The 21,911-nt window shown below is 34.8% G+C and overlaps 1 protein-coding gene across 3 annotated transcripts in view; it reads left to right on the top strand.

The window, feature by feature from the left end:
• Positions 1-21,911, top strand: part of LOC114325202 (mitogen-activated protein kinase kinase kinase 15) — a 166,081-nt gene that overhangs the window by 34,632 nt on the left and 109,538 nt on the right. For all 3 annotated transcript variants that reach the window (XM_050656826.1, XM_050656825.1, XM_050656824.1), the window contains exons 4-6: positions 934-1,082; positions 14,550-14,886; positions 21,678-21,828. In XM_050656826.1, coding sequence (XP_050512783.1) covers positions 934-1,082; positions 14,550-14,886; positions 21,678-21,828 — 637 coding nt within the window. The remainder of the gene's footprint in view (positions 1-933; positions 1,083-14,549; positions 14,887-21,677; positions 21,829-21,911) is intronic.

Raw genomic sequence — 21,911 nt, 5'->3', positions numbered from 1 at the left:
CTAAAACATTATTGTTTTCACCCAATTTTGAAAAAATGTGAAAACGCTAAATTATCTATGTTCGTCTGTCCGTCCGTCCGTCTGTCTGCCGGAAACTTAGCTCCTCCGTCATTATACCAGGTAGAATGACAAATGAGATGTCGAATGAAAGCTTATAATCCAAGGATGGTACTAAAGGTGAGAAATTTGACCTAGGACTTCCGGTTTTAAAAATGCAACCGGAAGAACTGTTTTAAAGTCACTGGAACAGTACAAGCGATATATTATTCGACGCGCTTTAACAAGGCGAGAATAAATATATACTTTCGGTTTCATTACTGCCTATCCGTTTGTCCGTCCTACCGCGAATATAACTCCTCCGTCACTATACCAGGTAGAATGACAAAGGAGGTGTAGAATGAAAGCTTTTAACCCAAGAATGGTATTAAAGATGAGAAATTTGACTTCGGATTTCCGGTTTTAGAGTTGCAACCGGAAGTACTGTTTTAAAGTCACCGAATTAGTATAAGCGATATATTATTCGACGTGCCTCAAAAATATAAACAAATGTATACTTTTATATTTTATGTACATAATTTCCGGTTAAAAAGTTTTAAGCGGAAGTCCCATATTATAGTCGCAGGAATAGTACATGTGACATATCAGTCGAAATGTATTAAATGGTCGAGCTTGACTCTTAAGTCCTGGTTTTGAAATCATTTCCGTTTAAACAATTGAGTTTAAAATGACTCAAAATTAGAGAAATCGTATATCAATCGACGCAAAGTTACACGAAGAGTTCAAATATCGACTTCCGGTTCTACTTTCGATCGCTCAAAACCTAGGACTTACGAAGTTCAAGTACTTGTTATTACTGTAAACGGACTTTCCGGCCGTCCTCTATATTAACGGTACATGATTAAATTTATTAAACGTCGCTTTTATTTGTTTCAGTTATCTTGTAGTAGTTACTCATTTATCTCATATAAATTATCCGAGAATTCGTGCCTTACTACTTGCCCTAGTGGTCGAGTGGATGAACCTATCGATTTTCTGCATCAGAAATTGAAAAAGTTGTTACAAGATGTAGAAGTACAAACGAAGTAAGTATTAATTTAATTAAGTATTAAACTGCGCGTCTAGAAAATCATTTAACTAATTATAAACTTCTTGAAATGTATTATGAGGACATATGGTGCGGGGCGGAGCCTCAAACAGCCTTGGCTTTTTATAAATCATATATAAGGTCCATTATAGATTATGGCAGCTTCTTATATGGCAGTGCTAATAATAACTTATTAAAAAAATTAGATACTTTACAAAACAAAGCTTTGCGACTCTGCATTGGTGCAATGAAATCAACTCCAATTGAACCGTTAAGAGTAGAAACTGTGGAACCTCCATTAGAGCTGAGAAGGCAATTATTGGCAGAAAAAATGATAATCAAGTGCAAAGTCAAAAATTCATCACTTACTCAAAAGATGTCCACCCTAAATATTCAGGACCTTACAGGATCATACTGGTCTAATAGAAACTCGCCTCCTTTATGTGAAGGATTTAGAAACTCAATAGACTTCTCCCCTACAACAGTTAAAGTCAACTTAGATGTTTTATTGTTGAACATTCAAGTAATTATACCTAGATATTCTGAATTAAGATATCTTAATAATGAAATAATCAATCAGCTATTAAACAAATATCAAATGTATACTGCTATTTACACAGATGCATCAAAAGATCCTTATGGCACAGGTGCGGCGTTTATTGTCCCACTGCAAGTACAACGCAGATTTAAATTGAGTAGAAAAACATGCATTTTTACAGCAGAAGCGTTTGCTATTTTGAAAGCTATAGAATTTATAATGGAAAATAACATTTCATACTCCATAATTTTTTCTGATTCACTTTCGGTTTTAAATAGTTTACAATCACATTTACAAATCAACTCCGCATATAGTCATCCTTACATAGCCAAAATAAAAACTTTGCTCTCTCAAATGCAAAAAACTAGAAAATTTATTTTTGTGTGGGTGAAAGCACACTCAGGTATCACATTCAATGAACAAGTTGATAAAGCGGCTAAAGAAAGCATACAGTTGGGAGAAGATGTTACACCCTTATTAACATTAGATGAGAGAATAAATATTGCTAAGGATAATTTATATAAAAAATGGTCTAAACAATACAAACATTTTATTTTGACAAAAGGCACAAGATATACATTGCTAGAACCCGATATTCGAAAAAATTACTGGTTTAAAAATTACGATTATCCGAGAAGTTCCATAACAACCATATCTCGGATGAAATTTGGACATGCTTGCTATCCGGCACATTTATACAAAATAAAAATAATTGATAACAATTTTTGTGATATTTGCAATGAAACGGAGGACTTGGATCATATATTTTTTAATTGTAAGAAGTACACACATCAGTCGGACATTCTTACAAAAAATTTAAGAAGTTTAAACGTTTACGGTCCCTATAATGTTATGTATCTTTTGGCACTGAGTGATAAACGTATTTTTGATTTTATTTTGTTTTTCCTATATGACTGTAAAATTAAGTTATAGAATGACTAGATTAGGCTTGTAACCTTAAATGTCTTTCCTTTTGATTGCCTACATGCCTGCCTTACCTTGTGGGGTGGGTATATAGGTAATCAATAATTATTAAGAAAAAAGAAAAACCCTTGAATGAGAAAAGTGTGACCCTTGTCCTTATCCCAAAATTTTTATTAAGATTAATTTAGCAAAAATTCACTTTGAAAATAAAATGTTTATTATATCCATTCTTAACAAAAAAGTCGGTCAGACTTAGATAAACTTAACTTAGATTACTAATTAGATAGTTTAGATAAGATATATTATGTTTATGTATGTACTATTTACTTTGTTTCTGGCCGCATGGTCTAATCCTAAAGCCAATAAAAAAAATTATAATGTTTTATTATTGTGCTTAGTAAGACAGCGAAATTTAGTTCGATTTAGGGTACACCACAGGCATTTCTGAAGACTCTAAAAAGAAGAAACATATGTCAACCGATGGTAGTGGCCCCTGAATCGAATTAAATCCAAAGCTCTCTTTCCTTATTTTATTTTACTCATATTTGAGTACTGCTTGCTTTATAAATTATTGTAAAAAGCTCAGGCAATAGATTGTTACCAAAGATTCTACTTCTTCTTCTTAAAGTTCCATCTCCTAGCGGAGGTTGGATATCATAATGGCTATGGTCACTTTGTTGGCTGCTGCTCTGAACAGTTGTAATGAACTACAGTTAAACCATTCTCTAAGGTTCCTCAGCCAGGAGATGCGTCTTCTTCCTATGCTTCTTTTTCCTTGGATCCTTCCTTGCATAATAACTCTCAGCAGCTCATATTTCTCTCCTCTGGTAATGTGACCCAAATATTCTAGTTTTCTTGTTTTTATACTGTTCATAATTTCTAACCCCTTATTTAAACGTCGTAGCACTTCAACATTGGTAATCCTTTGAACCCACTGAATTTTCAACATTCTTCTGTAACACCACATTTCGAACGCTACTATTTTTCTTATATGTTGCCTTTTCAATGTCCAAGCTTCCATTTCGTATAGTAATATAGAAAATATGTAGCATCTTAGAGCCCTCAATCTGAGAGGCAACTGAAGGTCTTTGTTTGTAAGCAGTGTCTTCATTTTTATAAATGCTTGCCTTGCAGTTTCAATTCGGACTTTAATTTCTTTGCTTTGGTCATTTTTGTCATCAACCCAGGTTCCCAGATATTTGTATGTCTTTACTTTTTCTATTTGGGTTTGCTCTAGTATTAACCTTTCATTTCAATGTTGTGTTTTTGAGACAATCATAAATTTAGTTTTTTTCTTGTTTATTTTGAGTCCATATCGAATGCAATAATCGTTAATTCTATTTAACAATTCTTGTAGCGACTCAAGGGTGTCTGCCATTATAACGGTGTCATCAGCGAATCTTATGTTATTTACTGTTGTTCCGTTTATAGAGATTCCATCACTTAGTTCCGCTATCGCTTCCTGAAATATGGCTTCACTGTACACGTTAAACAGGAGCGGCGACAGTACACAACCCTGTCTTACCCCTCTCTTTATATCAATATTCTCGGACTCTTGTTCGTCTATCTTTATATTGGCCTTTTGATTCCAATACAGATTGATGATAATTCGTAAGTCTCGTCTGTCTATATCTCTGTTTTTCAATAATTCTATTAGTTTTTCATGCCGGACTCTGTCAAACGCTTTTTCGAAGTCGATGAAACAGGAATAAATATCCAGGTTCATATCTAAGCATCTTTGAGAGAGGACATTAAATGCAAACAATGCCTCTCTTGTTCCAAGTCCTTTGCGGAACCCAAATTGGGTATCATCCATATCATTTTCTAGCTTTCTGTATAATCTTCCATGAATCACCTTTAGAAATATTTTGAGGGTATGGCTTATTAGTGATATTGTCCTATAGTCTGAACAATCTTTGGCATATATTGTTTTAGGTATTGTTACAAAGGTGGACACCAACCATTCCTGAGGTATTTTTCCTGTTTTATATACTTCATTAAACAGATCCAGTAGTACAGGTAGAGTTTCATCGTCTAGACATTTCAGTAATTCTGCAGGTATTTCGTCTGGACCTACAGTTTTTTCCGTTTTTTGCGTTTCGTATTGCTTGTTCGATTTCCTCCATTATGATCTCTGGTCCCGTTTCGCTATCGATTTCTTCCGGTTCTTATCTATTATCCTCAAACAGATCTGTTATGTACGCCTTCCACTTTTTTAATTTCTCTTTGACTTCTATAATAATTTTTCCATTTATGTCTTTAAGAAGGCCATCTTTCTTTTTCGCTGTGTATTTATGATTTCCTTTATTTTCTTATGCATATTAAAGCTATCATGTTTTTTAGAATATTCCTCTATTTCACTGCATTGATTTGTCAGCCAGGTGGATTTGGCCTCTTTTATTTTCTTTATTATTAATCTCTGTATTTCTTTGTATTTTGCCTTATTCCTGCCTTTATGTTTTCTTCTTTCCTCCATTAACTCTAGGATTTCTGAAGTCATCCATCTCTGTTTTTTTCTTATTTTTGTCTGTAATATTTTCTTTCCTGCCTCTACTAACGTTTCTTGTATCATATTCCATTTGTCATTAACATCTGTTGTCTTTATCACGTCTTGTTTGATTTTCTTTAAGTTATCATTTATTTCTTGTTTTAAACTCTGACGTATAGGTTCTTCTTTTATCTTTGAGACATCGAATCGTGGTATATTTGTTTGTTTTTGGATCTTTTTTAATTTTATCTTCATTACGCCTACTAGTGGATTATGGTCTGAATTTATGTCAGCTCCGGGGTATGTTCTCACAGACTTTATAGTGTTTTTATATCTGGATTTGATTAAAATGTAATCTATCTGGTTTCTTACAATGTGATCTTCCGAATCCGCCGGTGATTTCCAGGTATAAAGTCTTCTTTTAGGTAGTTTAAATAATGTATTCATTACTACCAGGTCCTCGCTTTGGCAGAATTCGACAAGTCTGTCCCCCCTTTCATTTCTTTCTCCCAAGCCAAATTCTCCCACACATCCATCCACTTTTCCTTTTCCAATCTTGGCGTTGAAATCTCCCATCACCAACAATATGTCATCTTTTTTTGTGGATCTTATGATTTCGTTCAATTGCATGTAGAACCTTTCTATCTCGGCATCATCTTTGTTTGCAGTAGGTGCATATATTTGGACAACGTTTATCTTCTTAGAGAATGTTTGCAACTGAATCATCATCAATCTCTCTGAGTAGGGGGTAAAACCAACGACAGATTTGTTTGTCTCTTTGTCTACAAGTATGGCAACTCCATATCGGTGTCTTGGATCATTGTTACCAACATAATACATCATGCCGTTGTTTGTGGTTAGTTTTCCTGAATCCGGCCATTGAACATCGCTGATACCGAATATATTTATGTTAAGGCGATCCATTTCAGCTGTTAGGTTATCGAGCTTACCTGGTTGATATAAACTCTTCACGTTCCATGTGGCCAGTCTTAGGGTTCTTCCTTTTTCTATTTTTTCTAAACCAATGGTTTTCTTGGTTTCCTTCTGATTATGAGGGTTTCGTTTGCTAACGACCTGAGAGGCCTCATATTCTTCAAGTGTACCTCTCCTGCCGGATCTTGGTTTCCGACTTCCATGATCAGTAAGGTGTTTTTGGGCTTTTTCTAATGCCATTATGGTTGTCTAGGAATGCCTTTTAGACCTTTAATACAGTGGTTTTCCGTTCCCTTCCGTATCCTTATGCCGTTGACCACTTCATTGGTTCATCCGCCTTTAGGGCCAATTTCTTGACCCTAGGACAAAAGAGTGCCCTACCACTTACCAACTCATCCGCCCGAAGCCGTTGGTCAGTAAGTGGGGGATTGCTTATACCGGCAATCATTAGGTGAAGAGTATGTAGTAGAAAGAAATATAGTGACCCGTCTGCCCTCGGAAACCTAATAGCCATTCGGGGTCGGAAGAAACAAGAGTTAGCCAAGAGAGGCTGATAGTAAAGATTAAAGACATTTCACTCAAGACTAGTTGAAAATAAGTAAAATGTGAAGGCCCTTACGCCAGGTGCGTTTCATAAGGATTCTACACTCCTAAGTAAAAGAGAATTTTCTCTTGTTCCTTTTGTTTAATTAGAATTCTTCATATGTTATTTCTGTTCTTGCTGATAACCATCGACTTCATTACTATTGTTATTAATTTCATTGCAAATGATTCACAAATTTTTACTATTCTATTGATCAGTCTTACTTTTCTTTCAATACTAATTGGATCAGTTGTTATCTTTCTCACTATTTTTAGTTTTGCTGTGTCTCTCTAGTAAATGTTTGAGATAACTTTAATTTTATTATCTATAACTAATTACATACTATATTGGTTGTCTTCAAAAATAAATAGTTGCATAGTTGTTTATTAATCTTACATCATGAAAATTTATATAAATTTTCTTCTTAAAGTGCCCTCTCCTTAATAGAGGTTGATTCTTATTATACACGAGCGGGACACCTTCAAAAAAGCGCTTAGTTTTCGAGATACTGACCACGGAGGGGTGAATGGCTAATTTTATTTATACTTTATATTTTCGAGGGTGCTGAAAACGAAAATGAAGTTTATTTTGAATTTTGTGTGGGGAACATTGTCAAAATCGCAATTTTAACCTAAAAATAAAAAAAATGAAATCACGTTTTTTTGCGTTTACCTCGCTACAACTCTATTCTATTTTAATATTTTTTTCTGATATTTTTACAGTATATAACTGTAACATTTCTGAAGACAACGGTACCTGTTTCAAGCTTTTATTCTTATCCTTATAAAGGTTATGAATTTTTCAAAGGAAAAGGTGCGGATTTGTGCATTGTAATCGCAAAAGTTGTGTGACGAAGTATAAAATTTAGCTTCCTAATTACATTTATGTTAAAGTAGAGAGTACAAAGAAGTTTTCTGGTAAGTTTTAGATCAAAATGTTTTATAGAAAAAAAAATAGTGCAACTTTTAATGTCGACTTTAGAAATCCCCAATAATATAACGCTTATTTTTCGAGATACTGACTATGGGTGGTGAATGACTAATTTTGGTCTTAGATTATGTTTTTGACCGTGACAAAACGAAAATGAAATTTATTTTAAATTTTAGGTGGGGGAATATTGTCAAAATTGCAATTGTACCCTAAAAATAAAAAAAAAATGAAATCACGTTTTTTGCGTTTAGCTCGCTACAACTCAGTTTTAATATTTTTTTCTAAAATTTGTACACTATATATCGCTCACATTTCTGAAGACAATGGTTTCTGCTTTAAGCTTTTAGTCTTATTCTAGTAAAAGTTATGAATCTTTTAAAGTACAAGGTGAAGATTCGTGAATTGCAAAGTTTAATCGCAAAATTTGACTGACAAAATTTGAAATATAGATTTTAAATCAAATTCAAAAATAAAACTTGAGTACAAAGAAGTTTTCTGGACAGTTTTGGATCAAAATGTTTTATAGAAAACAAATGGTGCAACGTTTAACATATATGTTATAAATCCCCAAAATAACGCTAATTTTTAGAGATACTGATCATTGGTGGTGAATGGCTAATTTTTGTCTTACTTTATGTTTTTGATGATGCTGAAAACGAAAATCAAGTTTATTTTGAATTTTAGGTGGGAGAACATTGTCAACATCGCAATTTTGACCTAAAAATAAAAAAAGTTAAACCACGTTTTTCTTAAAATTAAAAGTTGCACCATATTTTTTCTATAACACATCTAGACCTAAAACTTCCCATAAAACTTCTTTGAACTCTATGGTTTAACATAAACGAAATCAAATAGATAGATTTTAAATTTTGTCACTTAATTTTTCCGATTTAACTCTGCAATTCACGAATCTGCACCTTTTATTTTTAAAAATTCATAACTTTTATAAAAAAAAATACTGAAAGACTACAGTTACTTTCATAGTCTTCACAAAGGTGAGAAATATATGCTGTAGAAATTAAAAAAAAAACATATTAAAACGGAACATAGTTGTAGTGAGTTAAACGTAAAAATTCGTGACCTCTTTTTTTTTCATTTTTAGGTTAAAATTGCGATTTTGACGATGTTCCCTCACATAAAATTCAAAATAAACCACTTTTTCATTTTCAGCACCATCGAAAACATAAAGTAAGACCAAAATTAGCCATTCACCTCCCATGGTCAGTATCTCGAAAAATAAGTGTTATTTTGGGGATGTATAACGTCTATATTAAAAGTTGCGCCATTTTTTTTATATTCAACATTTGTAACTAAAACTTTCCAGAAAATTTCTGTGTACTCTATGTTTTAACATAAACGTAATTAATAAGATAAATTTTAAATTTTGCCTCTCAACTTTTGCGATTAAACTTTGCAATTCACGAATCTGTACCTTGTACTTTAAAAAATTCATAACTTTTACTAGAATAATACTAAAATCTTAAAACAGATATAGTTGTCTTCAAAAAAGTTAGCAACATATAGTGTACAAACCTTAGAGAAAAATATTATAATCGACCAGAGTTGTAGCGAGTTAAACGCAAAAAAACGTGATTTCACTTTTTGTTATTTTTATGGTAAAATTGCGATTTTGACAATATTCCCCCACCAAAAATTTAAAATTTCATTTTCGTTTTCAGCACCGTCAGAAACATAATCTAAGACCAAAATTAGCCATTCACCACCCATGGTCAGTATCTCCAAAAATAACCGTTATGTTGGGGATTTCTAATGTCGATAATAAAAGTTGCGCTATTTTTTTTTTCTATAAAACATTTTGATCTAAAACTTTCCAAAAAACTTCTTTGTGCTCTATACTTTAACATACACGTGATTAAAAAGCTAAATTTCAAACTTCGTCGCTCAACTTTTGCGATTGAACTTTGCAATTCAGAAATCTGCACCTTTCACTTTCAAAAATTCATAACTTTTATTAAAATAAGACGGAAATCAAAAATGAATAGCCATTTTCAATTTCGTTGCAAAACGAAAATACAGCCGAACCATATTCCAGTCCAATCAGAGAGTGCTGCAAGCACCTCTACCGGTTTCGAAACTTATTAGTCTCTCATCAGGAGGCACATATGCTGCTCTCCCTGATTCAACCAAAACAAACCCCAGCGTGCAGTCCCGAATTGCAACGAACGAAATGGCATAGATGCCCTAGCGGCAACTGCTAGCAAAAGACTAAGTTTTCACTCTAATGGCATATAACATATCCCACCAGAATGAAAACAATGGGAACCTTCTCTGGTTACACCTCCGAGGCTTCTACAATTTGCAAGCCATACGGATGCTGAGACTAAGGAAGATGAGGGAATTCTACAATTTACAATTCACGTCACATCTGCTCAGCGCGGTAAAGTTCCAACGAGACTGGTTCCCTTCATACTCCACACAGAGTAAATGTAAATCAAAAATGAATAACCATTTTCAATTTCGTTGCAAAACGAAAATACAGCCGAACCATATTCCAGTCCAATCAGAGAGTGCTGCAAGCACCTCTACCGGTTTCGAAACTTATTAGTCTCTCATCAGGAGGCACATATGCTGCTCTCCCTGATTCAACCAAAACAAACCCCAGCGTGTTTACGGCATACTGTACAGCGCGAGACGGCATACTGTATTTTCGTTTTGCAACGAAATTGAAAATGGTTATTCATTTTTGATTTACATTTACTCTGTGTGGAGTATGAAGGGAACCAGTCTCGTTGGAACTTTACCGCGCTGAGCAGATGTGACGTGAATTGTAAATTGTAGAATTCTCTCATCTTCCTTAGTCTCAGCATCCGTATGGCTTGCAAATTGTAGAAGCCTCGGAGGTGTAACCAGAGAAGGTTCCCATTGTTTTCATTCTGGTGGGATATGTTATATGCCATTAGAGTGAAAACTTAGTCTTTTGCTAGCAGTTGCCGCTAGGGCATCTATGCCATTTCGTTCGTTGCAATTCGGGACTGCACGCTGGGGTTTGTTTTGGTTGAATCAGGGAGAGCAGCATATGTGCCTCCTGATGAGAGACTAATAAGTTTCGAAACCGGTAGAGGTGCTTGCAGCACTCTCTGATTGGACTGGAATATGGTTCGGCTGTATTTTCGTTTTGCAACGAAATTGAAAATGGTTATTCATTTTTGATTTACATTTACTCTGTGTGGAGTATGAAGGGAACCAGTCTCGTTGGAACTTTACCGCGCTGAGCAGATGTGACGTGAATTGTAAATTGTAGAATTCCCTCATCTTCCTTAGTCTCAGCATCCGTATGGCTTGCAAATTGTAGAAGCCTCGGAGGTGTAACCAGAGAAGGTTCCCATTGTTTTCATTCTGGTGGGATATGTTATATGCCATTAGAGTGAAAACTTAGTCTTAAGACGGAAATCTTGAAGTAAGTACCATTCTCTTAAGAAAGGTGGGAAATATATACTGTAAAAATTTCAGAAAAAAATATTAAAAGGGAACAGAGTTGAAGCGAGGTAAACGCAAAAAAACGGGATTTGTTTTTCTTTTATTTTTAGGTTAAAATTGCGATTTTGACAATGTTCCCCACATAAAATTCAAAATAAACCTCATTTTCGTTTTAAGCACATTCAAACTATAAAGTATGAATAAAATTAGCCATTCACCTCTCCGTGGTCAGTACCTGGTCATTTTAGGGGTATCTCCCGCTTGCCTATTAGCTCTGCCCTCTCCTCAACTGTTCAAAATTTAGCCCTGTCCATTGTCGGATGTTTCTAAGCCACGATAGTATTTTCCTTCCTAGTCAGCTCTTTCCCTCGATCTTTCCATTCATTTATTATTTGAGCATATTGGTACTTATTGTTTCTCAGTATGATGTGACCTAGGTATGACGTTTTTCTAACTTTCACTGTGTTCAAAAGTTTTCGTTCTTTGTCTATTCTATTCAGCACTTCTTCGTTTCAGATATGCGATGTCCATGAAATTTTAAGGATTCTCTGGTAGATCCACATTTCAAATGCCTCCAATTTATTTACGGTTGCTGTTTTAAGGGTCCATGTTTCAACTGCGTAGAGAAGACCCGACTTACCTTTTTAGAGAATCACATAGCAGTGTTTTGATTTTTTCGAAAGATTTTCTGGCCCGTTCTATTCTCGATTTTAGTTCTACTTAAATTTATTTACCTCTTCTAAAATGTGACCGTTTATTGTGCAAGGTTGAGGTACATTCTGGTTTTTTCGGATTGGCATCATCTTGGTTTTCTTAATGTTTATTTTTATGTTGAATTGCTCACAGATCGAGTTAGTCCTGTCAATGAGTCGTTGTAGACCCAAGTCGGAATCCGCAATCAACACCGTGTCATCGGCGTATCTGATGCTATTTATGTTTACGCCATTCACCTTGACTCCGTCCTTAGAATGCTCCAGTGCCTCTTTAAATAGAAATTCAGAATAAAGTTTAATAACAGGGGTGACAAAACATATCCTTGTCTAACTCCCCTCCTAATTTCTACTTCTGCGGATGTGGAACCCTCAACCTTAATTCTGGCGTTTTGGTTCCAGTATAAGTTCTTTAGTAGAGATAGTGCAAACAGTCCTGACGATGGAGCTGCGCGAAGGCGGAGTCAAAATGTCAAAATTCACGGAAAGACAGAAAGGTTCTATTGTAGATATAGTGCGTTTCGCATGGAAGTGGGGACTAAACCAAATTTCGTCTACTGCGCTGTGGTCAGGAGTGTTTGCACTATCTCTAGTTTGATTCTTTCCCATCTAAACGGACTTCTTGCAATTGATCTAATAGTAGATGGTGTCTTACTCTACCAAATGCTTTTTCGAAGTATACGAAGCATAAAAACATATCTTTCTCTTGGTCGAAGCATTCTGTAGCATAACTAGTAAACTGAACAGGGCTTCTCTCGTTCCCATGCCGGCTCTGAATCCAAACTGATCGTATCCAATGATTGTTGCGCACTTTTTATAGATTCGGTTATGTACGTCTTTTAATGGGACTTTTATTTCGTGGCTCATAAGGCTTATCAGACGGAACTCGTGGCAGTGTTGTGGGTTTAGCTTTTTCGGTAGTTACTTTTTTTACTTTTTCGTGTCTGGATCCGACTACAGTTTTTCTGCCCAATATCGGGCCACGTCTACACCCTTTGTATTTGCGAGCCATAAATCATCGAGGGTGCACTGTGATGGGCAAAGTCTGCATACTCTCAGGTGCTCCACGTTCTGTATTTCCCCACATTCACAAAGTGCGTCGTTATCTGTCTTGATGCCCCATTTAATGAGGTTCTGTTTTACAGGGGCAACACCTGTGCGTATGCGGTTGAGTGTCTGCCAGGTTCTCCAGTCCAGGTGCATTCCATTAGGTCGTTCTAGATGTAGGGGGAACAGTTCGGGTGGTTCGACGCTGACATTTCTCATAAACCTTTTCCTTGATTTAAGTCGGCTAGTTCCTAGCGGTTCGTCAAACTCGTATAATTGGTGCCTTTCGTCGAAAATTTGCCTGAACTTCTCCACATATTGTGAGGCGCATCTACGCTCGTCTGGTGATGCGAATCCAGCTGCCCGGTATAGTAGAAGTAGAGGGGTGGGCTTCATGCAACCGGTCATTATTCTACATGTTTCATTTAACGCCGTGGTGACTTGTTGGGCGTGTCTAGATCTACCCCAAACGGGACAAGCATATTCCCCTGTTGAGAAACATAAGGCCTCAGCTGTTGACTTTAAGACCTGAGGGTTTGCACCCCACTTGCTCCCTACAATTTTCCGGAGAAAGTTGTTTCTCGTAGAGACCTTTTGTCTTGTGCTCTGACAGTGGAATTTATACGTAAGTGACCGGTCTAGTATCACTCCAAGATATTTGGGTCTATCAGTATGTTCCAAGCGTTGTCCTTCCCAAGAAACATTCAGTTTTACATGCGCCAGATGGTTGTTGAGATGGAATGCACATACTTGGGTTTTTGTAGGGTTTGGTTTTAATGAGTTTTGTTTGTAGTAAGTTGACATCATGTTTAAAGCCTCTTCCATTTTCGACTCCACTTGTGTGAGTGTTTTCCCCTTTACGGCGATACCAAGGTCGTCAGCGTAAACAAAACTCTCAGTCTGAGGGTGCATCGGTTGGTCGTTGGTGTAGATGTTAATAGGGACGGCGCCAGAACGCTTCCTTGAGGTAGGCCATTTTTTTGGGTTCTCCATCTGCTCTTCTTTCCATTTAGCACAACGTAGAAGCGTCTATTACACAATAGTGATCTAATGATATTTACCAGGTCATAGGCAAGCACAGTGTTATAGATCTTAGTTAGCAAGGTTCTGTGGTTTTTAGTATCATAGGCCGCTGTGAGGTCTATGAAGGCTACTCCCACTATATCTTTCTGTTCAAATCCCTCCTCTATGTACTCTATTAGGTTTAGCACTTGGCCTGTGCATGATTTACCTGGTCTGAAGCCTGCTCGTTGTGGGATTAGTTTTGCATCTAATTTTTCCTGGATGCGGTTCAAAATTAGGCGTTCATACAATTTATACAAATGACATAGCAGAGATATCGGACGGTAGCTACCCGGTAGTTCAGGGTCTTTCCCAGGTTTCAGAAGGGCTACTACTTTTGATTTACGTCACAGTTTTGGAATCTGGTAGGTAGAGCGACAGATGTTAAATAGATCGAGCACCCATTGTCTCGCTTTTTCTCCGAAGTGTTTTATCTGCTCTGTTAGGATTTCGTCCACTCCAGGTGATTTTCCATTTTTCATACAGTCAATACCATTTTTGATGGTCTTCGATGGTAAATGGGTTTCGCAAGAGAGTTGTTTCCTGGTCTTGAGTTCTTATGATCTTTGGCGTTTTGCAACGATGGTTTGCTTTTTCGGTAGTGGGATGAATATTGATTCTAGCCAGTCATGAGGCATTTTTCCTGTATCATAAATGCGATTGAATAAAAAGACAAATATTTCGATCTTTTCTTCACTGATCAATTTCAACGTTTCTGGGTATATTCCATCTGGACCTGGACTCTTATTTGTTTTGAGTTGATTAATGGCATTTATAAACTGATTGACTTAATTGATATTATAATTTTTTAGAGCCCACATGAAAGAAAAATTTCTTTCTGACTTGAAGAAGCTGAAAGAACAAAAAAATGGAGAGGAATTAAATGAAGCGCTTCTATTAATGAGGAAACGTCTTGATGATCCGAATGTTCTTTCTGGAGAGGTTATATTAAACATGTTATTTTGTTTTCGTGACATTCAAGAATATGACGCAATGATACACTTAGTCGAAGACCTCAGGAAAGTTCCTACAGCTAGAAAGTACCTGAATTCATATATTATGTTTCTCTATGCTTTTGCCTTAAATAGGAGGAAAAAGGATGGTGATCGAAAGAACGCTCTTGCCGTGTGTGAAGAGTCTCTTAAAAGTGTAAGTTTAAATTTTAATGAAATACGAAAAAAATTTTATAAATTGTTTGCATTTTGGCCAGTTCTATAAATAGGACACTCGGACTTAAAGTTATCATTATTGCAAGTACCGGGTGTCCCAATAAGAATGGCTCTCGACCATATCTCAGGAACCGTTTATAGTACAGCTTTGAGAAAAAAAATTTTATAACAAAAGTTGTCTCGGGAAAATCCTGGAAATTATTTTCATAATTGTAGGTTCACCGCTAGAGGGCGTAATTGAATATCAAAAATTAAAAAATCTAAATTTTACAAAATTTGCTTAATGAAAATGCACTGGAAATCCGATCATCGCATTCTTCATAAAATTCTGTGCATATTTGATTTCACAAGTTTAAGTCTACCTTTGCAAATAAGAGGTGGGGGTGAGTGAGAACCTTGTTATGAAAAAATGGCTGTAAGCCCGGTTCTGCTAAATCGAATTTTGCAAACTTGGTCTTGTTGAAGACAGATCTTTTTCGTCAATGTAAGAGTTATAATTTCGAACCAGCCTAATAAGTAATATGCCAGCTAGGAGGCGTTATTTAATTTTTTTCAGAAATCTAGTTTTCTTTGAAAAATATTAAATACAAGTATGCATTTTTAATCCTGTATTATACAATTAGATTAAATTAGCAATAGAATAGCGAAAACCGCATGTAGATACCTTTTTTCTATCTCGAGATATCTTAAGAAATGTATAAATTTTAAACATAAGGCTAAGGCCACACACGCGATAATTTACGGCTCCGTAAGAGCACGTAAACCTGACAAGGCATTGTTGTAGATGAAATAGAAGTTAGTCAACCAATGCTCTTACGGCGCCGTAAATTATCGCCCGTGTGGCCTTTCGCTTACTGTTACTGTCACCGGTAAACTAAGTTAAGGAAAAGTAGTGTGCTATGGAAAATACAAAGAAACATTTTCCAGATATAAACGTATATAATTAATTAAAACAACAATAAGACAAACAACACAAAATATAACAAAGAAATAAACACATCTACTTAGTGACGACCTAAATCTTCAAATTGTTGCCCATCATTTTCGATGCAAGTTTACTACATTACTCGAGAAAACATTTCGAGAGCAGAAATTGAGACTGCTGTTCAATCTACTCTAGAAAGAGTAAATGCTTGCATCGAAAATGATGGGCAACAATTTGAACATTTAAGTCATCACTAAATAGTTGTTTTTATTTCTTTGTTATATGTTATAGTGTTGTTTGTCTTATTGTTGCTTTAATTAATAGGTCTTTTCAACGCTTCTCATTTGTTTCGAGCCTCGTGTCATAATATCGTATAATTCGTGTATAAGATTAATGTACCACATATAACAGAGGTTCGAAAGAAATAAGAAGCATTGGAAAGCCCTATTATGTACGTTGATATCTGAAAAATGTTCCTTTGTTTTTTCCATAGCACACTACTTTTCCTTAACTTCATTTACCGGTGACAGTAACAGTTACGTTTTTAAATTTACACGTTTCGTAAGATATCTCGAGATAGAAGAAAGGTATCAACATGCGGTTTTCACTATTCTGTTGCTAATTTGGTCTAACTTTGTAATATAGGATTAAAAATACATACGTGTATTTAATATTTTCCAAAGAAAACTAGATTTCTGAAAAAAATTAAATAACGCCTCCTAGCTCGCATATTACTTAGTAAGCTGGTTCGAAATTATAACTTTTACATTGACGAAAAAGAGCTGTTTTCAACAAGACCAAGTTTGCAAAATTCGATTTAGCAGAAGCGGACTTATAGCCATTTTTTTCATAACAAAGTTCCCACTCACCCCACCTCTTATTTGCAAAGGTAGACTTAAACTTGTGAAATCAAATATGCGCAGAATTTTATGAAGAATATGATGATCGGATTTCCAGTGCACTTTCATTAGGAAAATTTTGTAAAATTTAGATTTTTTAATGTTTGATATTCAATTACGCCCTCTAGCGGTGAACCTACAATTATGAAAATAATTTCCAGGCTTTTCCCGATACAACTTTTGTTATAAAATTCTTTTCTCCAAGCTATACTATAAACGGTTCCTGATATATGGCCAAGAGCCATTCTTATTGGGACACCCGGTACATATGTATGACTAAGTTAAAAACAGTTATGGGTATTAAAAAAATTTTATGTACATCTAATAAAAATAACTTTATTTCTTATGATATTGTACAAAATAATTTTTACACATATTACAGTACATTTTTCACAATATGTTAGTGGTTTGGCTTTACAATAATTTAGTTATTTACACGCTTCTTCCTGAAGTGTCCTTTGCCATCGAATCTTACTCCCGATAATATCTTTGAATGTTGATGTACTCGGCACACTACTTTTCCTTAACTTCATTTACCGGTGACAGTAACAGTTACGTTTTTAAATTTACACGTTTCGTAAGATATCTCGAGATAGAAGAAAGGTATCAACATGCTGTTTTCACTATTCTGTTGCTAATTTGGTCTAACTTTGTAATATAGGATTAAAAATACATACGTGTATTTAATATTTTCCAAAGAAAACTAGATTTCTGAAAAAAATTAAATAACGCCTCCTAGCTCGCATATTACTTAGTAAGCTGGTTCGAAATTATAACTTTTACATTGACGAAAAAGAGCTGTTTTCAACAAGACCAAGTTTGCAAAATTCGATTTAGCAGAAGCGGACTTATAGCCATTTTTTTCATAACAAAGTTCCCACTCACCCCACCTCTTATTTGCAAAGGTAGACTTAAACTTGTGAAATCAAATATGCGCATAATTTTATGAAGAATATGATGATCGGATTTCCAGTGCACTTTCATTAGGAAAATTTTGTAAAATTTAGATTTTTTAATGTTTGATATTCAATTACGCCCTCTAGCGGTGAACCTACAATTATGAAAATAATTTCCAGGCTTTTCCCGATACAACTTTTGTTATAAAATTCTTTTCTCCAAGCTATACTATAAACGGTTCCTGATATATGGCCAAGAGCCATTCTTATTGGGACACCCGGTACATATGTATGACTAAGTTAAAAACAGTTATGGGTATTAAAAAAATTTTATGTACATCTAATAAAAATAACTTTATTTCTTATGATATTGTACAAAATAATTTTTACACATATTACAGTACATTTTTCACAATATGTTAGTGGTTTGGCTTTACAATAATTTAGTTATTTACACGCTTCTTCCTGAAGTGTCCTTCGCCATCGAATCTTACTCCCGACAATATCTTTGAATGTTGATGTACTCGGTCTTCTTACTCTACTTCTTGCATTAAGAGTCAATTTTTGGTACGGAACTACTACAGACCGACGAAAATCTAATTAAGAAATATTTGACTTATTGACTCGTTTGGGAATGAGAGAATCCGTGAATGTACTAATGCCAAATCAATCATGTAAACATTGACCAATACCACTGTTAGTTCAGAATTTAATGGCGTAGTTTCCAACAAACCAGTCGAGGGGCCTGATTCTAATTCATTTCGAGGTCGCAATTTAATTTCGACTCCTCCATGACAGTCGCAATTTATAGCGATTCTTATTCATTTCGATATTAGTTCCAACTGGGGATATTAACGTTATCATTTTGACACTGCTCAGAATTTGGGTTGGTCCTCCTGTTTATTGGATTTATTCGCTATGCAACCACCGTAACGTTTGTTGACAGTCTGGGCAAATTATCCAAAAAATGTCATTTTTGGGAAAAGTTATTTACGAGCTATTTTATTGCTAAAATCGAATCTTAAGTTTGCGTAGATTAGTAATAGGGGGTATGACAAATCCGCATAAGGTGTGTTATTTTATTTATAAACAAATTAGCACTCCTTATAAATCTTCTTTTTTTTTCAATTAGTGCTCTGTAACTCCTAAGATGTGTGCTTTAAACCAAAAACACTCGAATAAAAATTCACCGTAATTTAGTTCTGCACAAAGTTATTTTTTTCCGATTTCCTTCAACAAAAATTTTACTCGGAAAATCCGAGTTTTCCCAAAAAAAATCTGCAATTTTCAATTAAAATTTTAGGGAAGTAATTACACGCACCGGCAAAATTAGCCGAACACCTTAAAAATGGGACATGTTTGATGTCTCGAATCTCCTAATCATGTTGTCCGATTTGAGTGATTCTTTTAATATGTTATAGCCTTATTAGTTAAGAATATCGGTGTAATAATATTGTTGCTGGACAGGTAAATGTCATTTTATACCGGGTGTTACAATCATACTGTGTTTTTTTTCTTAAAGTTCGAAACACCCTGTGGAATATTCTAGCATATATAAAATATTAAAATTAAAACTTGATTGTAGACTTAGGCTTTCTTAACATTTTCTTTTTTGATTCATTTTCTTATGTTGGAAAAAAAAAGGTATGTGCTTTAACAACTAGCCATGCTTTTTATCAATAAATCCTCATAGTAGGGGAGGAAAGTATGCTAAATTTGCAGTTACTAGAGCGTTATGGGAACCTATTGGATTGTGAAGAGTGGGTGCTAAAACCAAAAAAAGTTAAGTTAAGTTTTCCATAAAGTGTGGAACTTTCCATTTTTTAATTTAATTTTTCATTTCCACCAATCGTCGTTTTCCGATTATAGGAAATATAGGATATATCTATCCATAATTGGAAAAAATGTTGCAAATGAAAGTTGCTTATTTTTACGTCAAGGATCCCAATCTGAAATAAAAATTGGGGGCTCATATTTAAGATTTTAAAGTAACCCCCCACCACACCTCCGTGGGGGGTCGTGTTTGGTGCCATTCGGTAGATTTTTGAAAAATATTGAATAGGTGTATTTTGCAGTTTTACGATCTGATGTTCATTTCGCGAAATATCGCAGGATTCGTATTTAAAATTTTTAATTTGCCCCCCACTCCTCTCCGTGGGGTGTCACGGGCTCCCACGGAGGTGTGGTGGGGGATTTAATTTAAAATCTTAAATAGGAGCCCCCAATTTTTATTTCAGATTTGGATTATTTACGTAAAAATAAGCAACTTTTATTCAACACATTTTTTCGAATTATGGATAGATAGCGCTATAATCGGAGAAAAATGATTGTTTCAAATGGAAAATTAAATTAAAAAATGAAAAGTCTCCCACTTTATGGAAAACTTAACTTAACCTTTTTCTGATTTTAGCACATACTCTTCACAATCCAATAGGTCCCCATAACGCTCGAGTAACTGCAAATTTAGTATACTTTCCTCCCCTACTATGAGGATTTATTGATGAAAAACATGGATAGTTGTTAACGCACATAACTTTTTTTATTATCTTACATAAGTAAATGAATCAAAAAGTAGAATGTTAAGAAACCCTAAGTCTACAATCGAGTATTAATTTTAATATTTTATATATGCTAGAATATTCCACAGGGTGTTCCAAACTTTAAGAAAAAAACACAGTATGCTTGGTACACCCGGTATAAAATGATATTTACCTGTCTAGCAACAATATTATTACAACGATATTCTTAAATAATAAGGCTATAACATACTAAAAGAATCACTCAAATCGGACCAGTGGTTTAGGAAATTCAAGACATCAAACATGTCCCATTTTTAAGGTGTTCGGCTAATTTTGCCGGTGTGTGTGTATTTATCAATAATTAAATAAATTGGTGACATGAAATATTTTTTATAGTAGATTATATATCAGGAGGCCGCCGACAATCTAACCAATAGTTTAGCAATAATTAAAATGTTATTTAAAAAATTTCGATCGAAATAATAACCAGAAAGATTATGATACACCAGAATAATTATGATTTTCGTATAAACAAAGCACTATACCTATTCAACGTACTTTACAGGATTGAAATTGGACTATTTGAGCGGTCTCAGGAATGTTACAAAGAAACAATAATTTTTTGGCTTATAAACAAATAGAACCCCTTAGAAAATATTAGATTAAATTAAATTACGTTAACGCTGTTGAAAAGGGCACGACTTCTGTGCCCTTTTTCGAAGAAAAACAAAATTGAATTGCGAGGAGTGGTTCCAGGTATAACCGGTCAAATTTGACCGGCATTTGTGACTGAGTTATAAACAACAGGATTTCAATCTTTGAACCATTATCTTTTTATTCCGGTCCTCTTTGTACACACAAATCTTTTTTCAACAAAAAAGATTTGTGTCACCAAGTTATTTAATTATTGATAAATAATTACTTCCCTAAAATTTTAGTTGAAAATTAAAAAGTTTGTTTGGAAAACCCGAATTTTCGGAGGTCCTTTAGTTAGTTCAACTGAAATCCACAAGGATCGCATAGTCGCATTTCAACGTCGCAATATTGATTGCGACCTGTTTTGAGTCGAAATTTGAATTAGAATCAGGGCCCTGTCTTGTTGATGTACGCCTCTCATTAGGTATTATAATTTTTCAACACTTGTGGTTGAGAAATGAAATGTTTTCCTTTGAGCTTGCTATCCCATCTACTAACTTGTGCGAGTAAATTCAATGCTATAAAAAATCTTTTGCGAGAGGTTCTACATTATCAAAATTAGATGCTAAGTCTGATTCGTAATTCTTTGGATGCTGTGTGCTATTTCGAGATTGTTGCCGTTTGGTGCCAATATAGTTCTGAGATAATTCGCTAGTCTTGTTAGTCAACTCCAGTTCTTCTCAGAATTTAGATCATCTTTTAATTGTTAACGCAGTCAAAAGCTCTTCGACAATCGACAATAACTATTTAATTTATCAGCAATGAATAATAGAGACTCCTTTACATCGTTGGCCCTACTGTTACAATTTATTGATAAAATATATTAAAACTTGTAGAAAGAAAATCACTTTCCGGATATGCTATGCTTATGTGGAAGGATTTACAAGGATATGTTTACAGAATCTGATCATAAAGACACAAAAAGCTTGGACGCTGCGATATATTGGTACAGGAAAGGTTTCGAAGTTCAACCAAATGAATACGCAGGTATTTTATAATGCTTATATAGCTATATTACTATTAGGACATTAGTATTTTACCTAGTATATATCCGTTCTCAAAATAATATA

Source organism: Diabrotica virgifera, chromosome 7 (genome assembly GCF_917563875.1).
Source record: "Diabrotica virgifera virgifera chromosome 7, PGI_DIABVI_V3a".
In the NCBI taxonomy this organism is placed as follows: Eukaryota; Metazoa; Arthropoda; class Insecta; order Coleoptera; family Chrysomelidae; genus Diabrotica; species Diabrotica virgifera.
Note: the sequence above shows the minus strand (reverse complement) of the source record. Positions and strands in the feature narration are given on the sequence as shown.